At 36.9% G+C, this 27,210-nt stretch overlaps 1 protein-coding gene across 7 annotated transcripts in view; it reads left to right on the top strand.

The window, feature by feature from the left end:
- MRC1 (mannose receptor C-type 1) overlaps positions 1-27,210 on the top strand; it is a 168,958-nt gene that overhangs the window by 100,294 nt on the left and 41,454 nt on the right. For all 7 annotated transcript variants that reach the window (XR_011489419.1, XM_070472119.1, XM_070472118.1 and 4 more), the window contains 10 exons: positions 645-755; positions 6,940-7,055; positions 8,964-9,112; positions 12,032-12,231; positions 14,716-14,843; positions 15,502-15,589; positions 17,085-17,229; positions 19,622-19,663; positions 25,667-25,830; positions 26,918-26,985. Coding sequence is in view for 6 of the 7 variants with exons in the window: in XM_070472119.1 (XP_070328220.1) it covers positions 645-755; positions 6,940-7,055; positions 8,964-9,112; positions 12,032-12,231; positions 14,716-14,843; positions 15,502-15,589; positions 17,085-17,229; positions 19,622-19,663; positions 25,667-25,830; positions 26,918-26,985 (1,211 nt within the window). In the remaining variant the exon portion in view is untranslated. The remainder of the gene's footprint in view (positions 1-644; positions 756-6,939; positions 7,056-8,963; positions 9,113-12,031; positions 12,232-14,715; positions 14,844-15,501; positions 15,590-17,084; positions 17,230-19,621; positions 19,664-25,666; positions 25,831-26,917; positions 26,986-27,210) is intronic.

Genomic DNA, 27,210 nt, shown 5'->3' on the forward strand with positions numbered 1-27,210 from the left:
AAGCATCAATTCTTTGGCGCTCAGCTTTCTTTATAGTCCAACTCTCACATCCATACATGACCACTGGAAAAACTATAGCTTTGGCTAGACAGACCTTTGTTGGCAAAGTAGTATCTCTGCTTTTTAATATGCTGTCTAGGTTGGTCATAACTTTTCTTCCAAGGAGTAATTGTCTTTTAATTTCACGGCTTCAGTCACCATCTGCAGTGATTTTGGAGCCCAAAAAAGTAAAGTCTGTCACTGTTTCCGTTGTTTCCCCATCTATTTGCCATGAAGTGATGGAACGAAATGCCATGACCTTAGTTTTCTGAATGTTGAGTTTTAAGCCAACTTTTTCACTCTCCTCTTTCATCAAAACGCTCTTTAGTTCTTCTTTGCTTTCTGCCATAAGGGCGGTGTCATCTGCATACTTGAGGTTATTGATATTTCTCCCAGCAATCTTGATTTGGCTATATCTTTGTAGCCGAAGTCAAATTTGAAGTTTCCTAGTAAAATCCACTTACCTTTCCTCTTCATAGATGCCTTTTTCTCTTAATAATCTCGAATCTTTGTTTCCCCTTTCAGAGGCACAATTATAAGAAAATAGCATCAAGGTCAAACAACTGATAATCATTAAGACTTTTTTCCCCCCTTGCTTTCTGCAGGATGGGTACTGGGCAGATCGGGCATGCGAACGGCTTCTTGGTTACATCTGTAAGATGAAATCACAAGCCCAAACTCCAGGAGTAGTGGAAGTGGAAGCAGGCTGCCAGAAAGTGAGTATAGAACGCACCCCATGGTTTCAGATCAGCAAATTCGATGTGATAGACTTAGCTTATTTTTGTCTGTGAAAGTACTTAATTGTCATAGTAGCCAAATGCTTCAGCTTCAAGGTATTGCTAATCTTTGACCCGGTGGATTGTCAAGGACATTTCTAGTGGATAACCTTAAGTTGTAGACAGCAAATGATCCTTAGTCATTTTTTCCATTTTTAATATTTCTGGTGACCTTGTTTTTGGTGGGGATTCATCTCTGTAAATTTCTGAGGATCTCGAAGGCAGAAAGTCTACATTCCAGCTAGTAGTAATTCAGCTAAACCAAGTCAAGCCATGCAATCCTATTGTGTTTTAATTTCATCTGCACCGTGGTTAGTAGTACCTCCTCACAAGTCTTATTTTTCTTTGAGGTTAAAGTAGATTATTTCTGTGAAATAGTTTCTGAAAACACAAAGAAGCTACAAAAATACAGAGTGTATGGTTATCATTTTCCTGTTTGATTGCTGAATTGCCCATCTTCCTCTTTTTTCCTTTCTCACTTCTCTTGGATAAAAATAAAGTAGCAACTGATTTTCTGTCCAAGAGTGTCACGTTATGATCAAATCATCCTATAACAAACACCAGAATTCATGAAACATAATTTAGTACTATACCATTAAACCATAAAGAAAAATAGAGCAGACACAGAAAATCACAGACTGTGAGAGATAGAAAAAGTATCTTAGTGACAACTGAAAACCCCCATTTAAATTTTGCATTCTGGATATTTCAGCCAGAGAAGTGATAACTTTTTCAAGTCACACAGAGGGAAGTTAAGAACCCGTCTCCTGCCAAGTTCTTACACTTTCACTGCTGGTTTAACTACCAGTACACTTATATATTCTTTGCTTAATCATGTGCGTATACAGGAGATTGTCTATTATTGTAACATTCTGTAATTAATAAACCAGTCCTTAAATTTTATTGAAGTGAAGTGAAGTGAAAGTAGCCCAGTCATGTCCGACTCTGTGATACCATCGACTTTAGTCTGCCAAACTCCTCTGTCCGTGGACTTCTCCAGGCAAGAATACTGGAGTGGGTTGCCATTCCCTTCTCCAGAGGATCTTCCTGACTCAGGGATTAAACCCAACTCTCCTGCATTGGCAGGCGGATTCTTTACCACTGAGCCACCAGGGAAGCCCTAAAAGATAAATATTACATTTCTAATTAGACAGGAGAGGAAGCAAAGACACATTGTGGGCAGATTCTTTACTGTCTGAGCCACCAGGAAAGTAAATTTTATTACTTCTGTGCAATCAAAATTTATATATATATATATATTTTTCTATTAACTGTCTATAATTGCTGATAAAATCCAATTTAATCATTAGGTTGGTAATAAGAAAACGAAGAAAGTATCAGCCAATTATTTGTTGAGTGTGGTTATTTTGCTTTCGATAGTCTTAAAAGATAAATTTCGTTGTTTAGTTGCCAAGCCATGTCTGATTTTTTGTGATCTCATGGACTGTAGCACACCAGGTTCCTCTGTCCATAGGATTTCCCAGGCAAGAATACTGGAGTGGGTTGCTATTTCCTTCTCCAAGGGATCTTCCTGATTCATGAATTGAACCCAACTCTCCTGTATTGGCAGGTGGATTCTTTACCACCAAGCCACCAGGGAAGCCCTAAAAGATAAATATTACATTTCTAATTAGACAGGAGAGGAAGCAAGACTTAGAGATATTAATTTGGCAAGTTTTTAAACACACATGCTTTAGGCAGTGGTTTCCTCAAATCATTGGGAAGAGTAGGAAAAAAATCCACTTGCTGACAAAAGAAGATAACAGAGAGGTTTGTTTTTTTTTTTTTTGTCTGAGCCTGGGTACTTGGTGTTTTAAGAGTATTTTTGAGAGTTCAAAACTACAGACTTTCTGTGATCAAGATCTGGGATTCAGTTTTCAATTCATTGCTATCTCTGTGGGAAACCTTAATTTAAGAAATTAACTGAAGTGGTCCTGAGTTGCTAATATTCCTGGATGTCTGATAGATGCACCTGTAAATCCTCTTTAGAAGACCTCTTCTCCAGGCTGACTGAGAATCCCACAGATGAGTTTGAAATCCAAAATTATAAAACATACCACCATGAGCTTTAGATAGTGGGATGAATGGATGTGATGTTAAAGTGAATGTTTTTTTAAATGCTTATGAGAAGTAAGAGGTGGAATTGAAACCATGGACCAGACACCATGTATTATGTGAAATTTTTTTATGATTCAATTCTCAGTATGTTTTGTTTCCATTAAGATCCTTTGACCTGTGAACTGGGGTGTGTGTGTGTGTGTGTTTTCATGGTGGTGGAAGTTTTGGTGGCATTAATGGGAGTTTTGTGTTTTAGTTTCTAAATAATTGGAGGTACTCTTAATTTTCATTCCACTGCATTGTGCTCATATAAAGTTTTTGTTGTTAGTTGTTGAGATTTTCTTCATTATCTAGTTCATAATCAGTTTTTCTAAATATTCTATCTGTGCTTGAACACAGTGATCTTTGATCTGGGGGTTCAGGGGTCTATATAACGGTGACTAGATAAAACTTGGGATGATCCCCTGGAGTAGAAAATAGCAACCCACTCCAATATTCTTGCCTGGAAAATTCCATGGACAGAGGGGACTGGCAGGCTATAGACCATGGGATCTCAAAGAGACAGACATGACTGAATAAGCACTGATAAAACTTAACAATTATATTATCCAGATATTCTGTTTTACTAATATTTTGTCTGCTTGACATAATATTCTCACTGTGATTCTATCAAGTTTTATCTTATACACTTTGCTATGTATTTATATCTTTTTGGTGAATCAGTTCTTTAATTATGTAGTTATTTTCTTCATTCACACTAATGATTTTTATCATAAAGTCAATTTTAAATAATATTAATATTGCCATAGAAGCTATCTTTTGTTTTGTGTTTCCCCAGAATCCTGTTTTCCAACTGATTGCTTTTAATCATTCTATGTAGCTGTAGTTTAAGAATGGCTCTTGTAAATGAATATCTGCATTTTCATTTTAATCTAATTTGAGGAACTCTGGATTTTAACTGGTGAAGACATGAGCTTATATTTGTTTTGCATACCAATCTATTTGGATTTGTTCCTACCATATTATTATGTGCTTTATTTTGTTTACCTTTCTGCTTTCTTTCATTTTTTTCTCTTTTTTGCATATCATTGGTTCACATTGGTTCTATTGAATATATTTTCCCCCTTTTCCTCTTCTGAAAAAAGTGAAAGTTCCTTAGTTGTGTCAGACTCTTTAAGACTCCATGGACTGTATTGTAGCTTGCCAGGCTCCTCTGTCCATGGAATTCTCCAGGGAAGAGTACTATCGAGGGTAGCCATTCCCTTCTTCAGGGGCTCTTCCTGACCGAGGGATCAAATCCAGGTCTCACACATTACAGGCAGATTCTTTACTATCTGAGCCACCAGGAAAGCCCCCTTTTGGAAATTCTACATTTTTACTCCTTTTTTTTCCGAATGATTAATCTTATATTTTTAACATGCATTCTTGTCTTGAAGTTAACCAGTTTCTTTCTCTGCCTCCTGAACAAAATGAATGTTATTATTCCACTAATGATTCAGAGTTTTTTAAAATTTGAAATAATGTTAGACTCACGAGAAGTTTAAAAAAAAGAGTACCGAGAAGTTCCCTCTATCATCCACTTGACTTCTGCCAGTGATAGCGTCATATCTAACCAGAGTACATGATCACAACAGGTGGTTGGCATGGATACAATATTGTTAACTAAACTACAGATCTTGTTACTATTCCATTCTTTAGCTTTCCACTTCCAATTAGTTATCTTTGCTATTTGTCCAGGCAGTTAGATCTGCGTTTACTGACATTTATTGACTTCTTTGCTCAGTGTAGACTTTTAGCTCACTTACTCCTCTTGACTTTACTTTCTTGCCAAAGTTAATCTTTCAGAAGTTCCTTTTGCTGGGATTTGGGAGTGGAAAACTCTCTGTCTTTGTTTGAAAATGTCTTGAATTCGTCTTCCCTCTACATTGTAATTTAGGTAAGTCGTTGTAGAATTCTAGATTGACAGCTGTTTTCTGATAGCTCTATATATATTATTTCATTTTCTCCTGACCTTTATTTTTGCTATTGGATTTCCTGTTAAACTAATTCTTCTTCTTCTTTTTTTATTTTAAAAAAGTGGATAATGTGTATTTTCTCTCTGATTGATTTTAAGATTTTTTTTCATTGTCTTGGATTTGGATTTGCTTTGTTGGTTCCATTTGGTGTGGAGTATCTCTTCATTTTGAGGACTTGCATCTTTCCTTTCTTGAAAATTATCAGTCATTCATTCTATTCCATGCTTCTCAAACTTTTCTCAGGATTCTTTTCAACCTCATTCACCATATGTGCATGCTCAGTTGCTTCCGTCATGTCTCCTGCGTCTCTGGCACTGCCAGCATATTCCTTAATGCTGAGCCGTTGGGCACGCCCTCTTATCATCTATATTTTCCATCAATATTATTTTAAACATCTTCTCATAGTCTCATCTCTCTTCTACATTCAGTCAGCTTACTAATCTTTCTGAAACCACATTTTCTATGCTTTATTTGTCCATTGAGTTTTTAACTTCATATTTTTCTTTTCTAGAAATTCTGTTTTTTTGTGTAATCAAATCTTGTTTTTCTTTGATCATAGTATTTTGATCTTTCCTCCTTGATTATGTTTCTTCCTTTGTCACTTAAATTACCATAACATGCTTCTTTTCCACTTGGTTTTATTATGTTAAAGTGTTGACCCTTCCTTAAAGGAGACATTTTTCTTACATGGTTTATAATTTTGGGTTGTGAATTAGTTCACCGTCCCATCTCCTCCTACCCTCAAATGTCATAGTCTTACCTGACCTGGGTTGTGGAAATATTTCTGTTGTGTGATTTTGCATTTTAATTCTCAAAGCACCTGCAAGATTCTTCTTTTGTGTATTTTATTTTTCATGTTTTGACTATGGAGTCTCATACAGTGTGGATAGTGTAAAGTTGGGGCTGGCATCCAGCTGTGGCACAGACTTGGTACTTCTTTTCAGCAGAAGAATTTTTTTCTTCCTGCATCCAAATCCCCAAGCAAGTAACAAGGATATCTTAATTTCCTGTTTTTGTGGGTGGTGTTTTCTTGCTCTCCTTTCACAGAGGGGCTACCATGAGTGGGTATCATCTTTACACAAGGACTTCAGTTCTATGGGCTTCCCTGATAGCTCATGGGAAGAAACCCGCCTGCCAATGCAGGAGATATGGGTTTAATCCCTAGGTTGGGAGGATCCCCCAGAGAAGGAAATGGCAACTCATTCCAGTATTCTTGCCTGGGAAATCCCATGGACAGAGGAGCCTGGCAGGCTACAGCCCACAGGATCATAGGAGAGTCGGACATAATTTAGTGATTAAACAGCAACAATCAGTTCTATCTCCCTGCCTCGGGTGAGCTGATGGCCCAATATCCTAACCTGTATGAACATTAAAACCCTAATCCATAAACTTGAGGACCTTAGTCTTGGTCTGAAATATGACTGGGCAACTACAGTCTCAGCTTGTACATTTCCTATTCCAACTTTCTCGTTTTCTAGTACTTATTTTTGAACCTGAAGATTTCTCCTCCTTTCTCTCAAATTCCGGTATGGATTTTCCGTTTATTGCTGTGTTTTTATTTAGCATTTCTATGTGTCTGAATTGTGGGAGAGGAACCATGTCAAATTATGATGCCAGGAGTTTGATAAGAACTAACCTTTGACCAGATGGCACAGCTTTGTGCTTACCATCTACTGCTGTCTTCACTAGGTGACCAGGCTTGTTATTCTGCAAATTAGTTCCTCTGGCTACCTATTCTAAAACTGAGAACTTAGCTATTTCATTCAGTTTCTCTGATAAACATTTCACAAATCGGTTTTGTTGAAAATTGCATCAGAATGGAAAGAATGACTCCCCTTACCCCCATTTTGTATCATAATTTGTCAAATGAGGAACAGTGTACTCCTGTTTTCTTTATTCACATAAATTGTTTTCATTGCATATCAAGTTACTGATATTTGTGTTATTTACATGCTTCTATTTTTTATCAATTTGTGTTTCAAGATATAGAAATTATTAAAATAATATTATGTAATAAATACACATGATATTCTGCTTGATAATATTAATAGGGCTGGAAAAGGCATGGATTCTACTGCTATTTGATTGGACACACACTTTCAACATTTACAGAAGCAAACCAAACCTGTGTAAGTGAGAAGGCTTACCTAACAACTGTTGAAGACAGGTATGCAACTCTTCTATTTAAAAAATATATATATCGAATAATGAAACATTTTCAGAAGAGTATATCAATATGCTCTAAATTTCTGAGTAAATTACATTGAATCTTGAAGTATGGTTTGTAAATATAGAAGCAGTAAAAATCATATTTTTATTTGGATTCTTCATTGCAAACACTAAAAAATATTTTGCTACTTTTAGTACCTATCATAAAACAAGAACAGTTTGCTAATACTCCAGCAAATGTTGTTTATAGATCTAACTTTTTTAATGTAGTAGATCTCAAAGTTTTTAAAGCAGAGAAAGTAAGGAAATTTTATCATCTCAAGAAATCAAACATTCTACTTTTACTACCACCTCCAACATAAAAAAATGTAGACGGGAACTTCCCTTGGCAGCCCAATGGAAGGGGGGTGGGCGGGGAGAGAGCAGAGAGATTTTCTAGGCTTACTAGACGAGTAGGTCCAGAAAATGATGTGGACATAGAGAATTTTATGTAACTTTTAACTTCTAGCGTTCCATCCTTCTTTGAGATTTCAATGTTTTTTTTTCTCCTACTTTTTTTCAAGAAACTTAAAAGAAATTTAATTTTTTAAATTGTCCATTTGATTTGGAGTAAACTGGTAAAAATGATTGAATTTTAATACAGTAAGTTACATTTATTGGCCTTTCAAAGCAGGCCCAATAAAATCTAGAAGATGCTATTGATACTAAAATTCTTTGATAAAATGAAAGATGTCATAGAATTCATAGAATTCGTGTAGTCTTTATAAAAAAAACTTATATTTCAACATTCTTTCTTCATGTATAATTAAATATCTGATACATTGCTCACCTCTGAAAATCAGAACATAGATACTTTTTTATCTTATGACCTGGAAGTAAGCCTCACAATTTTAAGTACCTTGGGAGCATTTTCTGGTCTGTCTTGTTGGTCTTTGAGTCTACTGGAGCATAGATGTCCCTAGATTTTCTATTTTAGGTTTGCTTTGTGTGTGTGTGTTTTCTGTGATATTTATGTTCGGGAACTCACTAACTTTGTGGTTCAATTTGGTCTTTAGGCATTTAAGAAAAATTGAGTTTCTTATTTTTAATTTTTTTTTTTTTTTGGTTTGTTCAGTTTGGAGAATGAAATTATTCAGACTAGGGTCAAACCAATGTTCTGTTATTGTGGTTTTCTCTCCATTTCCTCTCTGCCCTTGCTAGAGCCATCTACAACTCCCTTGTTCCTGGAAATTTTGAACATCACTTTCCTTTTGCTCCAAAGAGAGATCTTTTTGCGTATGCTGCTGCGTCACTGTCATTTATCAATTAAGACAAATTTTGTTTGCCTTACTAACCACAGTGTATTATTACCAGATGATGCCAAATATTAAGATGAGATCCAGAGGGAGAAAAAATGTTGGAGCTTGTGATTCTGCTCCCAGTTCTTTCTAGAGATTGAATCTCTCGTTCTCTATATTTCTTGATAATATTCTCTGTTGTTTCAGAGCTGAGAAATGGGAATGAAATTGAGGGAAAATTCGACACAGATTTTCTAATTGTATTATCTTTAATAATGTTGCAGCCTCTCCACTTCGCCAAGAATTGTGTAGAGCATCTGAAATATTTGGAAAGTGAACTGATTTTCAAACATTGTATTTTAAAAGGCAACAGGATAAGTAGAGGGACTGATGAGAAATAGTTTGGGTACATTTGAATGATTTTATTCTATCAGCCGTATGATACTTTTCCTTCATAAGAGCATATTTCCTTAGCAAAAATTTACATAATTTAAATGACAAGAAAATAGGACATAATAGGTTTGATTTGCCAACTAAAAGTGTGCAGGCATACAACTGAGATGTTGTTTCATGTGGATAATTAGAAAAATTCACTTTTTTCCTAAAATTTAGTTAAATTTTTTTTTAAGATATGAACAAGCCTTTCTGACTAGTTTGGTTGGATTGAGGCCTGAAAGATATTTTTGGATAGGACTTTCTGATGTACAACAAAAAGGCACCTTTCAGTGGACCGTCGAGGAAGGCGTTCAGTTCACACACTGGAATTCAGATATGCCAGGTATGTGCAGGGCTTCCGTTTCAGGTTTCCATTCACCCCACATATCCATTTGGCCAAACCTGTGATTCCTTCATGTACCTTTCCAAACAGACTTCTGTAAATTTATTGTACTATTAAAATTTTATTATTTTTTATTTCCCTCTCTTTTTTCTTTTAAAAAATGTTCCCATTAGTGTGCAGTGGTCTAAGATAAAAAGGAAGAGAAAACTACTAGGTTATTTGGTGCCACTCTATTTGAAGTATTTATGAAATAGTGATGAAATCCTTAATGGTCAGAAAGATTCCATGGTGACCATTGGTTCACTTATTTCTGAGAACTTAAAACTGTCCTCAAGGGATATAAAACTTTCAATGTGACTGCGAATAGAAATATGACTGTGCTTCAGTGGTAGAACAAGACTGAGAGCTTGTGTGGAATGTATTATTTCAGTATCTTGAATGGGCCACCTCATTAGCTCTTTTTGATGAGTCCCCTACATACAAACCCTCAAGTGACGAACTTTCAAAGATGTGAATGTGCCGCTGGATGCGGCCGTTGTACTATTGTACTGTTCAAGGTACTGTACTGTAATATTAAAATTGTTTTCTTTATTTTTGTTTTTTATGTATTATTTGTGTGAAAAGTATTATAAATCTATTATAGTACAGTACTATATAGCCATCTGTGTTAGTTGGGTTCCTAGACTAACTTTATTGGACTTACAAACAAATGGGATTTAACAAATGCACTCTCAGAATGGAATTTGTTTGTATGTAGGGGACTTACGTATATGACTTGGATTTAGTTTTATACCTGTAGAAAACCCATAAGCTAAGTTTCAGTATCTTCCTTGTGTCGAGGTGGAAACTAGGACTTGGAAAATTTATAAGCATGGATTTAGACTAATCTTTGTAATTCCCAAATCCATGCTCTTTGCATGGAGGTCACCCTTTCTCCCTATAAATTTTTATTTGCCTTCTTTAATAAGAAGTTTCTGAAATAGACACTCAAATTATTTTTTGTTTTTTTTATGCACTGGTGTCATAGCCTATGATGTAATTCAGTATGACTGCACTCAGGAAATTCAGCATCCTTAGAGCAGATGTTTCATTGTGCCTAGTTAAAAAGCTATGGAAGGAATAATAGAGCTTAAGTATGCAAATTAACTGCTTGGCCTAATAAGTCCAAATCTTCAGAAGTTTTCAAAATTTGTATCCTCAGTCATCAATGAGGAAAATAGATCAGTAATTTGGATAGTGTGATTTCTGTTTAATTAATTGAACATTCTGGAAAATAGTAAGATTTAAGTTTATTTTGAAAGAACAGGGCAGTATATTAAGAGATGAGTGCATTTTTTTTTTTTTTTTTGAGTGGTTAATTTTTACTCACCAGGCAACATGCCTTAATTTCACTGGTGTTGATCATTTAGCAGTAGGATACTGAGAGATTAATCTAGAACATCCTTAGGGAATAAAAATAAATCAAACCACAGTCATAGGGAATTAGCAATCATAGAGAAAATATTTTGGGAAAAGTGTAGCTCTCCAAAACTAAACATATACTGCCTTTAAAAGTATAATAATCAAAGATTATCTCATCTTATCAGTAAGAAATCCTAAGGTTTTTAAAGTTCTATCTTAATGCTATTTTGAAATAAACTATGAAGCTTAGTATAGTCCACATTTTCTTTTATATACCTCTTTATCCATTAAAAAATCTTAAAATGAAGATATACATGTATATGTATGAATCACTTTGCTGTATACCTGAAATTAATACAACATTGTTAATCTATGCTCCAATATAAAATAAAAAATTTTAAAGGGCACAAATGAACTTATCTACAAAACAGAATTATAGATGTAGAAAATAAAATTATGGTTACCAGGGGATAAGGGCAGGGAGGGATAAATTGGAAAATTAGGATTGACATATACATACTATATATAAAATATATATATATATTTATACTATATATAAAATAGATAACTAATATGGACCTGTTGTATGGCACAGGGAGCTCTACTCAATACTCTGTGATGGCCTCTATGGAAAAAAGAATCTAAAAAAGAGTGTATGTACGTGTATGTATAACTGAATCACTTTGTTGTACACTAGAAACTAATACAACATTTTAAATCAACTATACTCCAATATAAAATAAAAATTAATTAAAAAAAAACTTCCTTGGTAAAACAAAACCCCTGTTATCTTTGTCATTATGATAAATTTTATCATACTAAAAATATTGTATTGTTATGTCTGTGTTCGGGGAGGACCCCGCCAGATATTAGAAATACAAAATGTTACTAAAACCCTGACAATTTTTTTTTTCTTTCAGAGTTACTTTCACATGAAGGCCTTGGGTTACCTCCTGGTGACTTTAATTTTTTTTTTTTATAGGAGTGCAAATTGCTTTACAATGTTGTATTCGTTTCTGCTGTAAATCAGAATGAGTCAGCCATATGTATGCATATATCCCCTCTCTTTTGGATTGCCTTCCCATATAGGTCACCACAGAGCATTGAATACAGCTCCCTGAGCTAATCAGCAGGTTCTCATTAGTTATTTATTCTATACATAGTATCAATAGTGTATATATATCAATCCTAATCTCCCGATACATCCCACTCTCCCTTCCCCCCTTGGTGTCCATATGTTTGCTCCCTATGTCTATCTATGTCTCTATTTCTGCCAAACCTTGACATGCAAGATTATATTGATAATTCAGTTGGGGATACAGGCCACACAAATAGAAGGCAAATAATGGTTCAGAAATAGAACAAAGCAATTGTGAAATGCTGCAGAGTGTCTCCCCTACGTTTTCTTATCACATGTAGATTTTACCCCACTACTCGAGGCTCAGGTTTGAACTCTTTTCTTTGAGCACAGCCAGGTTTCACAATCACCTGTTGTGAATTCTTCTTTGTTACCTTCAGGACGGAAAGCCGGGTGTGTTGCCATGAGGACTGGGGTTGCAGGGGGCTTGTGGGATGTCTTGAGATGTGAAGAAAAGGCAAAATTTGTGTGCAAACACTGGGCAGAAGGAGTCACTCGCCCACCAGAGCCCACAACCACCCCCATACCCAAATGTCCAGAGGATTGGGGTGCCTCCAGTAAAACAAGCTTGTGCTTCAAGGTAAGTATCCATTGCTGAGCTCTTGAAGAATTTGGGATATGTTTCAGCCTAAAGAATCATCTAAGGAATGAAAACAAAACAAAAGCAATGCCCGGGTTGAACCTATTGGAATTGGTTATTGATCTGAAAGGGGACTTGGGCACTTGTTTTGAAAGAGCTCTCCTTGGGTGGAAAGATAAGAACCAGTTTCATTCAGATCAACAAACATGACCAATACCATAAACAGAAGTCACACCAGCCTTTCTTCACCTGCTCTGCCTTTATCACTCCATACACTTAGCATTTTTCTTCTTTCCCATGCTTTCTGAGCTCACAATTCTTTTTCTCTTAATGAAAATTCCTGCCCCACCTCATGCTATCCTATGGCATCCATTTTGGCTCTGTTCTTGGAGCTCAAGCTTTTGGCTAAGTGAATTGATAAACAAATCTGCAATCACGCCACACGGGGATTCTAGAGAGAATATTCCTTTGTTCTTATTTAACCCCTGATTATGCTGCCTGATGGAAGATAAAGGACTGTTAAGTAGGGAGTACATGGCCATTCAGTGACTCGTAAATGACAGTTTGATACCCTGTGATCACTTAGTACATTCCTATGTGAGATCACCCATTTTCTCTTTATGCAGTCAAGTTCACCCAAACAAATAAAAAACATACCCCAACTCCAATGAATTAAGCATTTGGGTCTTTTTCTTTCTTGTAAATCATATTCTTTCTAGAGAAGGTTGGATTTAGCCAAATATAGCAATGTATTGGGTTGGCCACAAAATTCATTTGGGTTTTCCTGTAAGATGTTACAGAAAAACCCAAACGAACTTTTGGTCAACCCAATACTTAACTACCACTTAATGACATTTTTCTCTAATGGCCAGTTCTCAGGACCTCTTTTATTCTATCCTTTGAGGCATATGACCCTGGCATGTTTTGTAAGACAGTTAGACAAAGCTGATGAAGAACTTCAGTTGCTAATGTGTATTGGAATGAGGTTGTTTAGTCTCTAACTTAAGGGCTAATTTGTTTGGTAACTACCACTAGCAGTAACAGAGACTAAATGAGCTATTTAATACACATTAGCCAGTCCAACTTAAAGCATAATTTACGTAGAAGGGAAAGTATTGGGCCAAGACTGGAGAGGATTTTATGAATGGGTTGAAAACTAATACAAAGCAAATCAGGTATTTTATTGTTGCCTCTGGAAACTTTTGAGTTATTACACAAAGGCCAGTTTCGTCCTATACATAGCCATTCACTGGAGAGTGGCAGGCTATGGAGATTTGTTGCAGGATTTCTGAGAGAAGGTAGAATTCTCCAGAGCCAGGAAACGAACCAAGAGTTCCAGCAGACATTTCTGGGTAGATGTTTAACAAATTCAAATGTGTGCTTCCCTAGGAATTATGATTTTGGAGGTGCTTGGGGTAGGGTTTGTCTGCAAATATATAGACCATCTTTGTACATACTAAGGTGTGAAAGTTCTTAATAAAGTTCAGCTATCAGTAAATTGATTTACAAAAATAAAATCTTTTATCACCATCTACACAAGTTGAGGTACTCACAGAGGTCTTGGGAGTTACTACAATGAAAAGTTGCTCAAGGCACACGTGTCCCAGTAACTCAAGTAGCATCAAGGTAAAGATCACCTCAGGTTGCTTGATGACAGCTAGACAACCACAGGTCTATTGGAAACAAATTCCTTTTCTACAAGCCTACAGTGATACAGGCCATGTCTCATGAGAAACAATGAATGAAAGTTATAAAAGTTGATGGATACAATGATGTAAACTCCTGTACTGTTTACATCCTGATGGATCCCTGTGGGTTCCATTCCCCCAGCAGTCCTCTGGATAATATGACATATTCTCTAAATTCTAAATAAATATTAAATTTAGCTTACGTACCATCTTTTTACATGCTCTGCCCAATTAGTGTCTGTCATGCCATGACCTCCAATCTTTGTTAAAATATTCAACCATAAGCAAAAATTATAAGACAATTTTAAGAACATACCAATGAAGTACTGGAAGACTCCCAGGTTATTCAGTGTTTAAGCTAAACAGGATAACAAACTGTGGCACTATCTTAGGGAGATTATTATCCTTAAATTTTTTTTGATGTTTGCTTTCTCTATATCAAGTTTCTTTCATTCTTTTCCATCTGAATGGCATAGTTGACACTTAAACAAATTAATCCTGTCTTATGCAAGAAGCTGTATGCCTAACCCATATACCTAAACCTTTCAATCCGACATTTTCAGTGCTATAAAATAATTCTATTTTTTAGGGTTTTCTCAACAAAATCATCTGCCAAACTTTGTTACCGAAATATTCTCTCACAAATTGATTTGCAGCCAAGAGAATTACATTGCTTGGGGTCATTGTAATGTCTTGCTTTTCACTAAATGAAATCTTGTCAAAAATAGATTATTATTTCTCTTGGTTTGATAAGCTGTGAAGTGTAAAATAAATTCTGAATCTGTATCACTTTTAGCTGTTTGCAAAAGGAAAACATGAGAAGAAAACGTGGTTTGAATCTCGAGATTTTTGTAGAGCTCTGGGTGGAGACCTAGCTAGTATCAATAATAAGGAGGAACAGCAAGCAATATGGCGATTAATAACGTAAGTATCTTTTCTATTTAATACTCCTTCCTTTGACCCTTTGAGTCCACATTTGTTGTTGTTATTCAGTTGTCAAGTTGTGTCCGACTCTGCAAACCCATGGACTGCAGCATGCCAGTTTTCCCTGTCACTCATCATCTCCCAGAGTGTGCCCAGGTTTATGTCCACTGAGTTGGTGATGCTGTATCCCAAATCTATGGGCACTTTTGGACCTAGTTTCACTTCCAAATTCTGGCCTGGAGAATTCCATGGACAGAGTAGCCTGGCAAGCTACAATCCGTGGGGTTGCAAAAAGTCAGACGTGACTGAGTGACTTGCACTTCACTTCCAAATGCTTTAGTTTTATAGCTATAAATCCTGAGATGAGTTGCTCTATAAAATCATAAGACACTTATTATTCATTTATTAAACAAATAAATGAATGACTATCTCAATGCTTTACAATTATTTCAAACAGCAGCTTATTTTCAGGATATTAACAAGTTGTACCAAAATGTGCAACTCTTGCATAATGCTTATATTTAGTCATTTAATCCTTCACCTGTGTACTAACCAATTGTTATTTTGGGAGTCATTTTCAAATTTGATTAGGACTCATAGGTAACCAAACTTGGTTCATATAGTACCATAAGCTACCTTTATATCTTGTATGTTGCAGGGCTAGTGGAAGCTACCATGAACTATTTTGGTTGGGACTGACATATGGAAGTCCTTCCGAGGGCTTTACTTGGAGTGATGGATCCCCTGTGAGTAATTTGATTTCATAGATAATTTTCTTATTTTATTGTATCTTTATTTTGATGTTACCCTTTGGGGTTACTCAAAATTTTTGGTAAGATGGGTTATGATGATAGAGACATTTTTCTATGTAAAATAAATGCTATGTTAGGGTCATTATTCTGCTTCTGACCCAGGACAGGCATGTTCACCGGAGGTGCGACCATGGTAGACTGAAAAAAATTAGGAAACTGATTCTTCTAATTTATATAAAATAATGTCTTCCTTCTCTCATGCCAAATTGGTATGTAAGTAGCTAGACTTCTTAAAAACTGTGTTTTATGATGTCTTATAGACTAGGAGATATGGAAACAACTTTTGATATTCTATTAGAAACCATTGACTTTTGTCAACCACTGACTTTTGTCAGACTTCTCCATTCTCAGCAGTGGGGAAGCGGGAGGCTCTGGCACATGCTGGCAGTCATTGCAGGGAGTGATTTTGTGTAATTTCAGTTCTACCTCCCCTTACCACCCATTAACAACTTTTCAGAGCACTTGTGTAGGGTGGATTATTTGATGGCTCCATTGATAACAAGGATTTTGCATTTAGATCTCTGGAAAATAGATCATGATATAGGCTTTAATTCCTCTCTGAAAACACCATAGTGGACCTAATCTTAGCCCTCCACTTATTTCCAATATTCATCTTGGTAACGTTTGGTAGCTTTGTTAGCAATATTCAGAAGTCCTTTTTGTTTGTAAGAACTAGTTTTATTTCTTTCTCCTAGTGAAGTGAAGTCTCTCAGTCGTGTCCGACTTTTTGCAACCCCATGGGCTGTAGCCTACCAGGCTCCTCTGTCCATGGGATTTTAAAGGCAACAGTACTGGAGTGGGTTGCCATTTCCTTCTCCATTTCTTTCTCCTACCCCTCTAATAAAAGAAAGTTTCAAATATCACAATGAAATGTTATCCCTTCAGAATGAGTTATAAATTTAGGAGCTCCCAATACTGAGAAGTGGAACTTCTATACCAGGTTTTTCCTATATGCAAAGCCCACTTTTGTGGTCCTGGATACATTCTATTTAATAAGAGTAAAGAAAATTTTTTAATAATTAAAATACTCTATTCAACTTCAAAAGTTTCCATGTAATAGGAGCTATTTCTTTCCCAGCTGTTCTCACCAAACTTGTTTTCAAAGCAAACATATTGTGAAAAAAAGTAAAGAGAATAAAAAAGTGAACATATCTTTCCTTTTGTGTTTGGATGAAAGTGAAAGTTAGTCCCACAGTCGTGTCCTACTCTTTGTGATCCCATGGACTGTAGCCTGCCAGGCTCCTCTGTCCATGGAATTCTCCAGGCCATAGTACTGGAGTGGGTTGCCATTTCCTCTCCAAGGGAATCTTCCTGACCTAGGGATCGAACCCAGGTCTCCTGCATTGCAGGCAGATTCTTTACCAAGTGAATCACTAGGGATTGATGATTGGTATTGTCTAATGGTTGTAATGTAATGTTTCTAATGTAGGTGTCATATGAAAATTGGGCTTATGGAGAACCTAATAATTATCAAAATGTTGAATACTGTGGCGAGTTAAAAGGTGACCCTGGTATGTCTTGGAATGACATTAACTGTGAACATCTTAACAACTGGATTTGCCAGATAAGAAAAGGTAGGATGACCTGCCCTCTGCTTTATCTCAGATTGGAACACTAACCTCCTGTGATTCTAAAGTCTTTATTCATGCAACCAAACAAGCGGAATAATATAAGGGAACTGCAAAGGGCCATCACTTCACAGGATGAAAGTGAACTCGCTGAACACAGATAAATCTTCCAAAGGAACAGAGGATGAAAAGGCCAGCCCGGAATCCTGGAGCAGAGCGTGGCCTCCAAAACAGTTCTCACGAGCTGTTATTCCTGTCGGTTCCTACAGTCGTGGGAGTGGGTAGATGTTTGACTCTGTAAGCAGAGTAAAGAGACTGCGATTTCTGTTGGGGGATTTTCACCCTCTGACCCACATTCATCATCCAGTAGGTGATATCTCCCTCAGTCTGAATATACTGCAGACTGATTTCTCAAGGATGTTCATCTGAAGAGCGGGCACCATTTTGAGGCCCCTGATGCTATAAGATCCACCATGTTGTTGATGGTCAACAATGGTCAATGCATACGTATCAGTCATGATTAATGACTCAAAAACCTCCACATAGCCAAGTCAGATTCTTTTAAGATAAATAGGCCCACCCTTGAACCAAAACGTGTATTAACTTCCTGCTTTGTCAACAGATAAATAGAACCACATCGCCCTCTGCTGTCTGGGAACTGACTACAGCTCCAACTCTGGCTAAAAGTACTGTGCTGCTCTCCTGCTGTTTGCCTTGCTTAGACGAGTGTTTACAGTGTTTTCAGGATGGAGGAATGAATCACTTCAGTTCAGTCACTCAGTCGTGTCTGACTGTTTGTGATCCCATGGACTGCCGTACGCCAGGCTTCCAAAACTGTCCATCACCAACTCTTGCTTGCTCAAACTCATTCCCATCTAGTCAGTGATGCCATCCAACCAGCTCATCCTCTTACTCCCTTCTTCTATTGCCTTCAATCTTTCCCAGCATCAGGATCTTTTCAAGTGAGTCAGTTCTTCAGGTCAGTTGGCCAAAGTGTTGGAGTTTCAGCTTCAGCATCAGTCCTTCCAATGAATATTCAGGACTGACTTCCTTTAAGATTGACTGGTTGATTCTCCTTGCAGTCCAAGGGACTCTCAAGAGTCCGACACCACAGTTCAAAAGCATCAATTCTTCAGCGCTCAGCTTTCTTTATGGTCCAACTCTCACATCCATACATGATTACTGGAAAAACCATAGCTTTGACTAGATGGTCCTTTGTTGGCTAAGTAATGTCTTTGCTTTTTAATGTGCTGTCTAGGTTGGTCATAGTTTCTCTTACAAGGAGCAAGCGTCTTTTAATTTCATGACTGCAGTCACCATCTGCAGTGATTTTGGAGCCCAAGAAAATAAAGTCTGGCACAGTTTCCATTGTTTCCCCATCTATTTGCCATGAAGTGATAGGACCAGATGCCATGATCTTCGTTTCTTGAATTTTGAATTTTAAGCCAACTTTTTCATTCTCCTTTTTCACTTTCATCAAAAGACTGTTTAGTTCCTCTTCACTTTCTGCCATAAGGGTGGTGTCATCTGCATATCTGAGGTTAATGATATTTCTTCCAGCAATCTTGATTCCAGCTTGTGCTTCATACAGCCTGGCATTTCACAGGAATTTGGAGGAATGAATAGTGGCCAGTTTTTCTTTAAAGAGAACTTTAAAGGTCTCTTTGCTCCCAAGGATTAATTTCCTTGTATGTTTTTGGTAGCTCTGTTCTTACAGATGTTAAATTCATTAAACCAAAAGCTACATAACTTGAGTCCTTTTATCAGATTCTTCCAAAGTCCAGGTAGATCCCTAACTACTTGGGAAGAAAAATATTTAACTTTTCATAAAATGTGCATTTAATAAGAATATGCTTTTTTGAAGAAACTATATTTTATAAATAAATAGCTCATATTTAATGGTTTCAAACAATGAAAATTTATACTTTCACAGTTGATTATAAGATGTATTACTGTAAAAATAATATCTATTGAGCAGCTTCTAAATACTGATAACTTGCATATTTTATCCCATCTCTTTACATGTATGACAACTCCTTTTTGTAGTTGAGAAAATTAAAGGTAAGAAATTTAAACCTGAACTGGGCTTTGAACCTAGGTTTTCTGATTCCAAGACTCGTGTTCTTTTCTTTCTTTTATATAATGCTACTTGTTGTGCTTGAAAACTGTCTTCCAATTTTTGGTGGTATTGTACCTAATTTGTTGAACTCTTAAACTCCTAATTTTGTTTCCCTTTGCTTTTCTCCCCCACAACATGGTAGTAGAATTGGAGAGTGGAAGGAAGAGAAAGAAGAGTTAAACTTTTAGCTATATTACTCCATGAAAATAATGAAATGAGAGGATATGAAATAGCACAAATTCAATCACCTTTTATATCTAATTTTCTCTTGTTTTCCAGGACAAACTCCCAAACCTGAGCCAACACCAGCTCCTCATGACAGTAGGTGTTTCCGTTTTTTTTTTTCTTTCTTTTTTAAAAATTAATTAATTTTGATTGGAGGCTAATTACTCTACAGTCTTGTGGTGGTTTTTGCCACACATCAACATGAATCAGCCACGGGTGCACATGTGTCTCCCCATCCTGAGCCCACCTCCTGCCTCCCTCCCCACCGCATCCCTCTGAGTGGTCCCAGAGCACTGGCTTTGAGTGCCCTGTTTCATGCATCGAACTTGGACTGGTCATCTATTTTGCGTATGATAATATACACGTTTCAATGCTATTCCCTCAAATCATCCCATCCTCGCCTTCTCCCACAGAGTCCACAAACATCTGTTATTTACGTCTGTGTCTCTTTTGCTGTCTCGCATGTAAGATTGTTGTTACCATCTTTCTAAATTCCATATATATGCGTTAATACACTATTGGTGTACAGGTTATTCTTTTTTTTAATTTATTTTTTATTGAAGGATAATTGCTTTACAGAATTTTGTTGTTTTCTGTCTAACCTCAACCTGAATCAGCCGTAGGTGTACATACATCCCCTTCCTTTTGAACTTCCCTCCCATCTCCTGCCCCATCCCACCCCTTTAGGTTGATACAGAGCCCCTGTTTGAGATTCATAGCCATACAGCAAATTCCCACTGGCTGTCTATTTTACATATGGTAATGTAAGTTTCCATGTTACTCTTTCTATACATCTCACCCACTCCTCCCCTCTCCCCATGTCCACAAGTCTGTTCTCTATGTCTGTTTCTCCAATGCTGCCCTATAAATAAATTCTTCAGTACCATTTTTCTAGATTCCGTATATATGCATCAGAATATGGTATTTATCTTTCTCTTTCTGACTTATTTCACTCTGTATAATAGGTTCTAGGTTCATCCACCTCATCAGAATTGACTCAAAGGCATTTCATTTTATGGCTGAGTAATATTCCATTGTGTATATGTACCACAACTTCTTTATCCACTCATCTGCCGATGGGCATCCAGGTTGCTTCCATATTCTAACTATTATAAATTGTGCTGCAGTGAACAATGGGATACATGTGTCTTTTTCAATCTTGGTTTCCTCAGGGTATATGTCTAGGAGTGGAATTGCTGGGTCATATGGTGGTTTTATTCCTAGATTTTTAAGGAATCTCTGTCTTCCATAGTGGCTATATCAATTTACATTCCCATCAAAAGTGCAAGAGTGTTCCTTTTCTCCACACCCTTTCCAGCATTTATTGTTTGTAGACTTTTTCATGATGGCCATTCTGACCAGTGTGAGGTGATATCTCATTGTAGTTTTGATTTGCATTTCTCTGATAATGAGCGATGTTGAGCATCTTTTCATGTGTTTGTTAGCCATCTGTATGTCTTCTGTGGAGAAATGTCTGTTTAGGTCTTTTCCCCACTTTTTGATTGGGTTGTTTGTTTTTCTGGCATTGAGTTGTATGAGCTGCTTGTATATTTTGGAAATTAATCCTCTGTCAGTTGTTTCATTTGCTGTAATTTTCTCCCATTCTGAGTGTTGTCTTTTCACCTTTTCACCTTGCTTATAGTTTCCTTTGCTGTGCAAAAGCTTTAAGTTTAATCAGGTCCCACTTGTTTACTTTTGTTTTTATTTCTGTTACTCTAGGAGGTGGTTCATAGAGGATCTTGCTTTGATTTATGTCAGTGAGTGTTCTGCCTATGTATTCATCTAGGAGTTTTATAGTTTCTGGTCTTATATTTAGGTCTTTAATCCATTTTGAGTTTATCTTTGTGTATGGTGTTAGGAAGTATCCTGATTTCATTCTTTTACATGTAGCTGTCCAGTTTTCCCAGCACCATTTATTGAAGAGGCTATCTATGCCCCATTGTGTATTCTTGCCTCCTTTGTCAAATATAAGGTACCCATAGGTGCATGGGTTTATTTCTGGGCTTTCTATCTTGCTCCATTGGTCTGTATTTCTGTTTCTGTGCCAGTACCATGCTGTCTTGATGACTGTAGCTTTGTCATATACTCTGAAGTCAGGAAGGTGGATTCCTCCAGCTCCATTCTTCTTTCTCAATAGCTTTGTCTATTTGGGGTCTTTTGTGTTTCCATATGAATTGTGAAATTTTTTTGTTCTAGTTCTGTGAAAAATGCTATTGGTAATTTGATAGGGATCACATTGAATCTGTAGATTGCATTTGGTAGTATAGTCATTCTAACAATATTGATTCTTCCTACCCGGGAATATGGAATATCTCTCCATCTGTTTATGTCATCTTTGATTTTTTTTCTTGTGTCTTATAATTTTCTGTGTATAGTTCTTTTGTCTCCTTAGGTAGGTTATTCCTAGATATTTAATTTATGTTGCAATGGTGAATAGGATTGATTCTTTAATTTCTCTTTCTGATTTTTCATTGTTAGTATATAGAAATGAAACTGATTTCTGTGTATTGATTTTGTATCCTGAAACTTTGCTAAATTCACTGATTAACTCTAGTAATTTTCTGATACTGTCTTTAGGGTTTTCTATGTACAGTATCATGTCATTTGAAAACAGTGAAAACTTTATGTCTTCCTTTCTGATCTGGATTCCTTTTATTTCTTTTTCTTCTCTGATTGCTGGGGCTAGGAATCCAGAACTATGTGGTGAAAGTGGACACCCTTGTCTTGTTCCTGATCTTAAGGGGAATGCTTTCAGGTTTTCACCATTGAAAATAATGTTTGCTGTAGGCTTATCATATATGGCCTTTACTATGTTGAAGTAAATTCCTTCTCTGCCCATTTTTTGAAGTTTTAATCATAAATGGGTGCTGAATTTTGTCAAAGGCTTTTTCTGCATCTATTGAGATTATCATATGATTTTTATCTTTCAATTTATTAATATGGTGTATCACATAGATTGATTTGTGTATATTGAAGAATCCTTGCATCCCTGGAATAAACCCAACTTGATCATGGTATATGAGCTTTTTGATGTGTTGCTGAATTCTGTTTGCTAAAATTTTGTTGAGGATTTTTGCATCTATGTTCATCAGTGATATTGGCTGGCCTGTAGTTTTCTTTTTTTTGTGTTGTCTTTGCCTGGTTTTGGTATAAGGGTGATGGTGGCCTCATTGAATGAGTTTGGAAGTGTTCCTTCCCCTGCAATTTTTTGAAAGAGTTTTAGAAGGATAGGCATTAGCTCTTCTCTAAATGTTTGATAGAATTCTCCTGTGAAGCCATCTGGCTTGTTTTTTGGGAGATTTTTGATCACGGCTTCAGTTTCAGGCTTGTAACTGGGTTGTTCATAATTTCTCTTTCTTCTTGGTTCAGTCTTGGAAGATTGAACTTTTCTAAGAATCTGTCCATTTCTTCCAGGTTATCCATTTTATTGCCACATAATTATTCATAATAGTCTCTTGTAATCCTTTGTATTTCTGCATTGTCTGTTATAACCTCTCCTTTTTTGTTCCTAATTTTGTTGATTTGATTCTTCTCTCTATTTTTCTTGATGAGTCTGGCTAAAGGTTTGTCAATTTTGTTTATCTTCTCAAAGAACCAGCTTTTAGTTTTATTAATCTTTACTATTGTTTCTTTCATTTCTTTTTCATTTATTTCTGCTTGGATCTTTATGATTTCTTTCCTTCTACTAATTTTGGGTTTTTTTGTTCTTCCTTTTCCAGTTGTTTTAGGTGTTAAGTTAGGTTGTCTATTCAATGTTTTTCTTGTTTCTTGAGGTAGGATTGTGTTGCTATAAACTTCCCTGTTAGAACTAATTTTGCTGCATCCCATAGGTTTTGAGTTGTCGTGTTTTCATTGTCATTTGTTTCTAGAAATATTTTGATTTCCCTTTTAATTTCTTCAGTGACCTGTTGTTTGTAGCTCCACCCGTTCAGGCACTTAGAGGGGTCCCTTGCCTGGGGTCCTTCTCTGTTGTTTGGCACATCAGGAACATAGAGGGGCTCCCCTGGCTGGGGTCCTACTCTGTAGATCGGCATGTCAGGCACTTAAAGGGGCACCCTGGGTGGGGTGCCCCTCTGTAGTTCAGTGCGTGGGACGTTTGATGGGCCAACCTCTCTATTGTTCAGCTGCTGATGCTGGCAGATGGGGAGAGAGAGGCTCTGGTGATGACTCCACCCCCTATGCTTGCTTCCATGGCTACCTGGCTTTCCTCCACAGGCATTTCCCACCGCAATCTCCTCCCTCACATCCCCTCGCCATCTCTCCACAGTCAACAGCAACCCTCACCTTGGGATTGCTCCACAGTCCCTAAACTCCAGCTCCCAGCTGCTGCACCTTCTGTGGGACCTGCATCCCTGTCCAGCGTATGTATGGCTGCAGCCAGGACTGTCTGATTCTCATTCCATTTATGCTGCCACAGATCAGCTGTTTCACTCTCAGCCTTAAATGTTTCTCCTCTTACTCAGACAGTTGCCCTGATGTTGGGATCGGACCCCTGCTTCAGTTCCCCGACCCACTGAGGGCAGGTCCAGTCCTACTAACACTCCTGTTTTTCCCCCCTTGTTCCTTCCTCCTACCGAGTTTTGCGTGGTTCTATGTATTCTTTTCCGCTGCTCAGGTCCTCCTGTCCACTCTCAGCTGGTGTTCTGCATGCACTTCTGTGTCTGAAGGTGTGTTCCTGATGTATCTGTGGAGAGAGAGGAACTCCATGTCCACCTACTCCTCTGCCATCTTGTTCTCCCCCCGGCTTTTTTTTTCCCCTTTTCTGATATTGATAGCTTTTATTTTTTCCTCATTGCTTTCTCAGTGGGAAAAAAAATACTTACCCTGGGAAGATAGAAGAGATTCTTAATATCTGAGAATCTCATGAGAACTTGCATCTTCTCCTCCAGACAAATACTGACATGCACAAGCATCAGGCCTGTTAATACAATTTCTCAGTGTTCACGAATCAGATCCAAGGGCCTCATATATGGCTTTCCTATAGCTGCTCAGATTACCACAAATTTGGTGGCTACACACATTTATTCTCTTACAGTTCTGGAGGTCAGTAATATGACCTCAGTTTCCCTGGGCTGAAATCAAGAGATGGACAGGACCATGCTCCTTCCAGAGGCTCTAAGGGAGAGTCTATATCCTTGTTGTCACTGGCTTCTAGAGCTGCATTCCTTATATTTGTTGGTTAATGGCCCACTCCTTCATCATCAAAACCAACAGTGTAGCATCTTCATTTGTCACAAAGCCACCTTCTTCTGTACTCACATTTCCCTCTGTATCCCTCTATAAGGATACTTATGATTTACATTCTGGCCTACCTAGAAAATTTAGGTTAATTTCTCCATCTAAAGTTTTTAACTTAATCACATCTGCAAAGTACCTTTTTCTGTATAACATTTATAGATTCCAGATATTAATACCTGGGTATCTGGACTTCCCTGTTGATCCAGTGGCTAAGATTCCATTCTCCCAATGCAGGGCCAAGGTTCGACCCTTGGTTAGGGAACTAGAACACACACTGCCACAACTGAAGATCTCAGTGTATGCCACAACCAAGACCCAGTACAGCCAAAGAAATTTAAAAACAAAAAAGACCTGGATATGTTTTGGACTCTTGTTCAGCCTGCTGTAGCACAGAACCATAGAATCCTTTGGTTGGGAAGAAGGCTTGGAAGCTCTCTGGGTATAGGAATTCCTTGGTTCTCCGATTATATATTGAAGCATCAAAGTACATCTGTTAAAACCTCTTTGTTACAGTGAGATGAAAACTGCTTTCTCGTGGCTTCTATTCTTTGAATCGAGAACATCTGGGTACATGTATGTTAATCATTCCAGCACTGTGATTCTTTGATGAATGTAACGTCGGGAGTTCTCTTACCCAATAATGGTACATGGAGCTTAGTTTTTACAGAGTTGTTGGAAAGTAGATATTTGGGTTTAGGTAAGTCAGTCTGTATTGGCATAAACGTTCTGCTCTTTCTGAGTCCTCAGAGTTGCAGATACCTCTGAAAGGCTACTCTGCCCTTTTCACTTTTGTGTAGCTTACATACTAGATTCTTCAGTTCATCTAAGTAAAATTCATCACCTTTTTCATTTATTTTTCAGATCTGCCAGTTACCGATGATGGGTGGGTTATTTACAAAGACTACCAGTATTATTTCAGCAAAGAGAAGGCGACCATGGACAAGGCACGAGAATTTTGCAAGAGGCATTTTGGTGATCTTGTTTCTATCCGAAGTGAAAGTGAAAAGAAGTTTCTATGGAAATATGTAAGAATGTGATTAAGAATGAAATAGTGACATGTGATAAACAACAATAATGTCTGCAATTGCTACCCCATGGTGCAATTTCCAATTATGTGCTGAATTTGAACCTCCTAAGGTCAGGGGTAAAGATATGAGTCCCAGGGCAAGGGAGGAGGGTGTTGGCCATCACATAAGTGAATGACTTGATTGCTGCAATATTCAGTGCAGAATCATAGAACCCAGAAACAGTGTTTAGACTTTTTGAACCTAGAAACAGTGTTTAAACAGTGTTTAGACCCAGGACTGACTGGGCTTTGGGAGAATCCAGACTTGATGGCTTGACTTTACTAATTTTGTTTTCAAAGATTTTCATTCTTAACTAGTTGTTACGTATCAGTCCTGAACCCTTGTGTACAGTGCAAGTTGATTATTAATTTATGTCTTAGTTGGATTAGTTTCTTGGTTAGTAGATAGTACAGCTTGATTATTCATATAAAACTATTTCTTGACTATACCGAAATTTCAACTAACAGTTAAAGTATAATTGATTTTTTTCCAAGCATGCTTCACTCACTCTTTTTCTTTAAAAATCTTCATGGCATCTTTATTGTTATCTAGAAAAGAGGTAAGAGAGAAGGAAAAATTAAATTCGACAGTAATGAAAGAGTAAGAATTCATGTCATATGAAGGTTTTGGAGTGTAGTCTGATTCATCTCCATTTTCGTAGATATACCATGATTTGAAATTTTCAAGGTATTTCCTAATATTGCACCAATGTATGTGTCGATGGAGAAGTCTTTCCTTAGACACACAATCCCAAATGACTACTTTGTTTAATAGAATATCTTTAATAATATCTAATTACTAATGGTATTTGATATTACAGAGAATGTCTTAAGATATTTGCTATATAAATACAGGTTGTTACATAATGTGCATTTTTTTTTCCATTTTATTTCTCTGAAAAACATTAAATGTACAACAAAGTTTCTGCTTGAATGCCTCTTTAGAAAAGTCCCTAACAGACTGTCTCATTAACCTGTAGGTTTTGTTTAAAATTTGCCTATCATATAAGTACAGATTGAACTATATGTAAACTTACATGTTCTAGGTAAACAGGAATGATGTACAGCCAGCATATTTTATTGGCTTATTGATCAGCTTGGATAAAAAATTTATGTAAGTAAATCAAAATAAAACAACTTTGCTAAGGACAGTGATGTGATGAACATTAAAGAGGATTTTCAGGCTTTCTTTTTGCTAAATGCGTTTTAAAAAATCCTGCTGGGCTCTCAATCTACAGAGCATCTTTTAAAAAAACTAATTTTAAAAAATCCTTTTAAGTATTTTCAACAGTATAATTCTCAAATAAACAACTCAAGCTCTGATTGAAACTTGCAAAAT

The sequence above is a fragment of the Odocoileus virginianus genome, chromosome 9 (genome assembly GCF_023699985.2).
Source record: "Odocoileus virginianus isolate 20LAN1187 ecotype Illinois chromosome 9, Ovbor_1.2, whole genome shotgun sequence".
NCBI classification, from domain to species: Eukaryota; Metazoa; Chordata; class Mammalia; order Artiodactyla; family Cervidae; genus Odocoileus; species Odocoileus virginianus.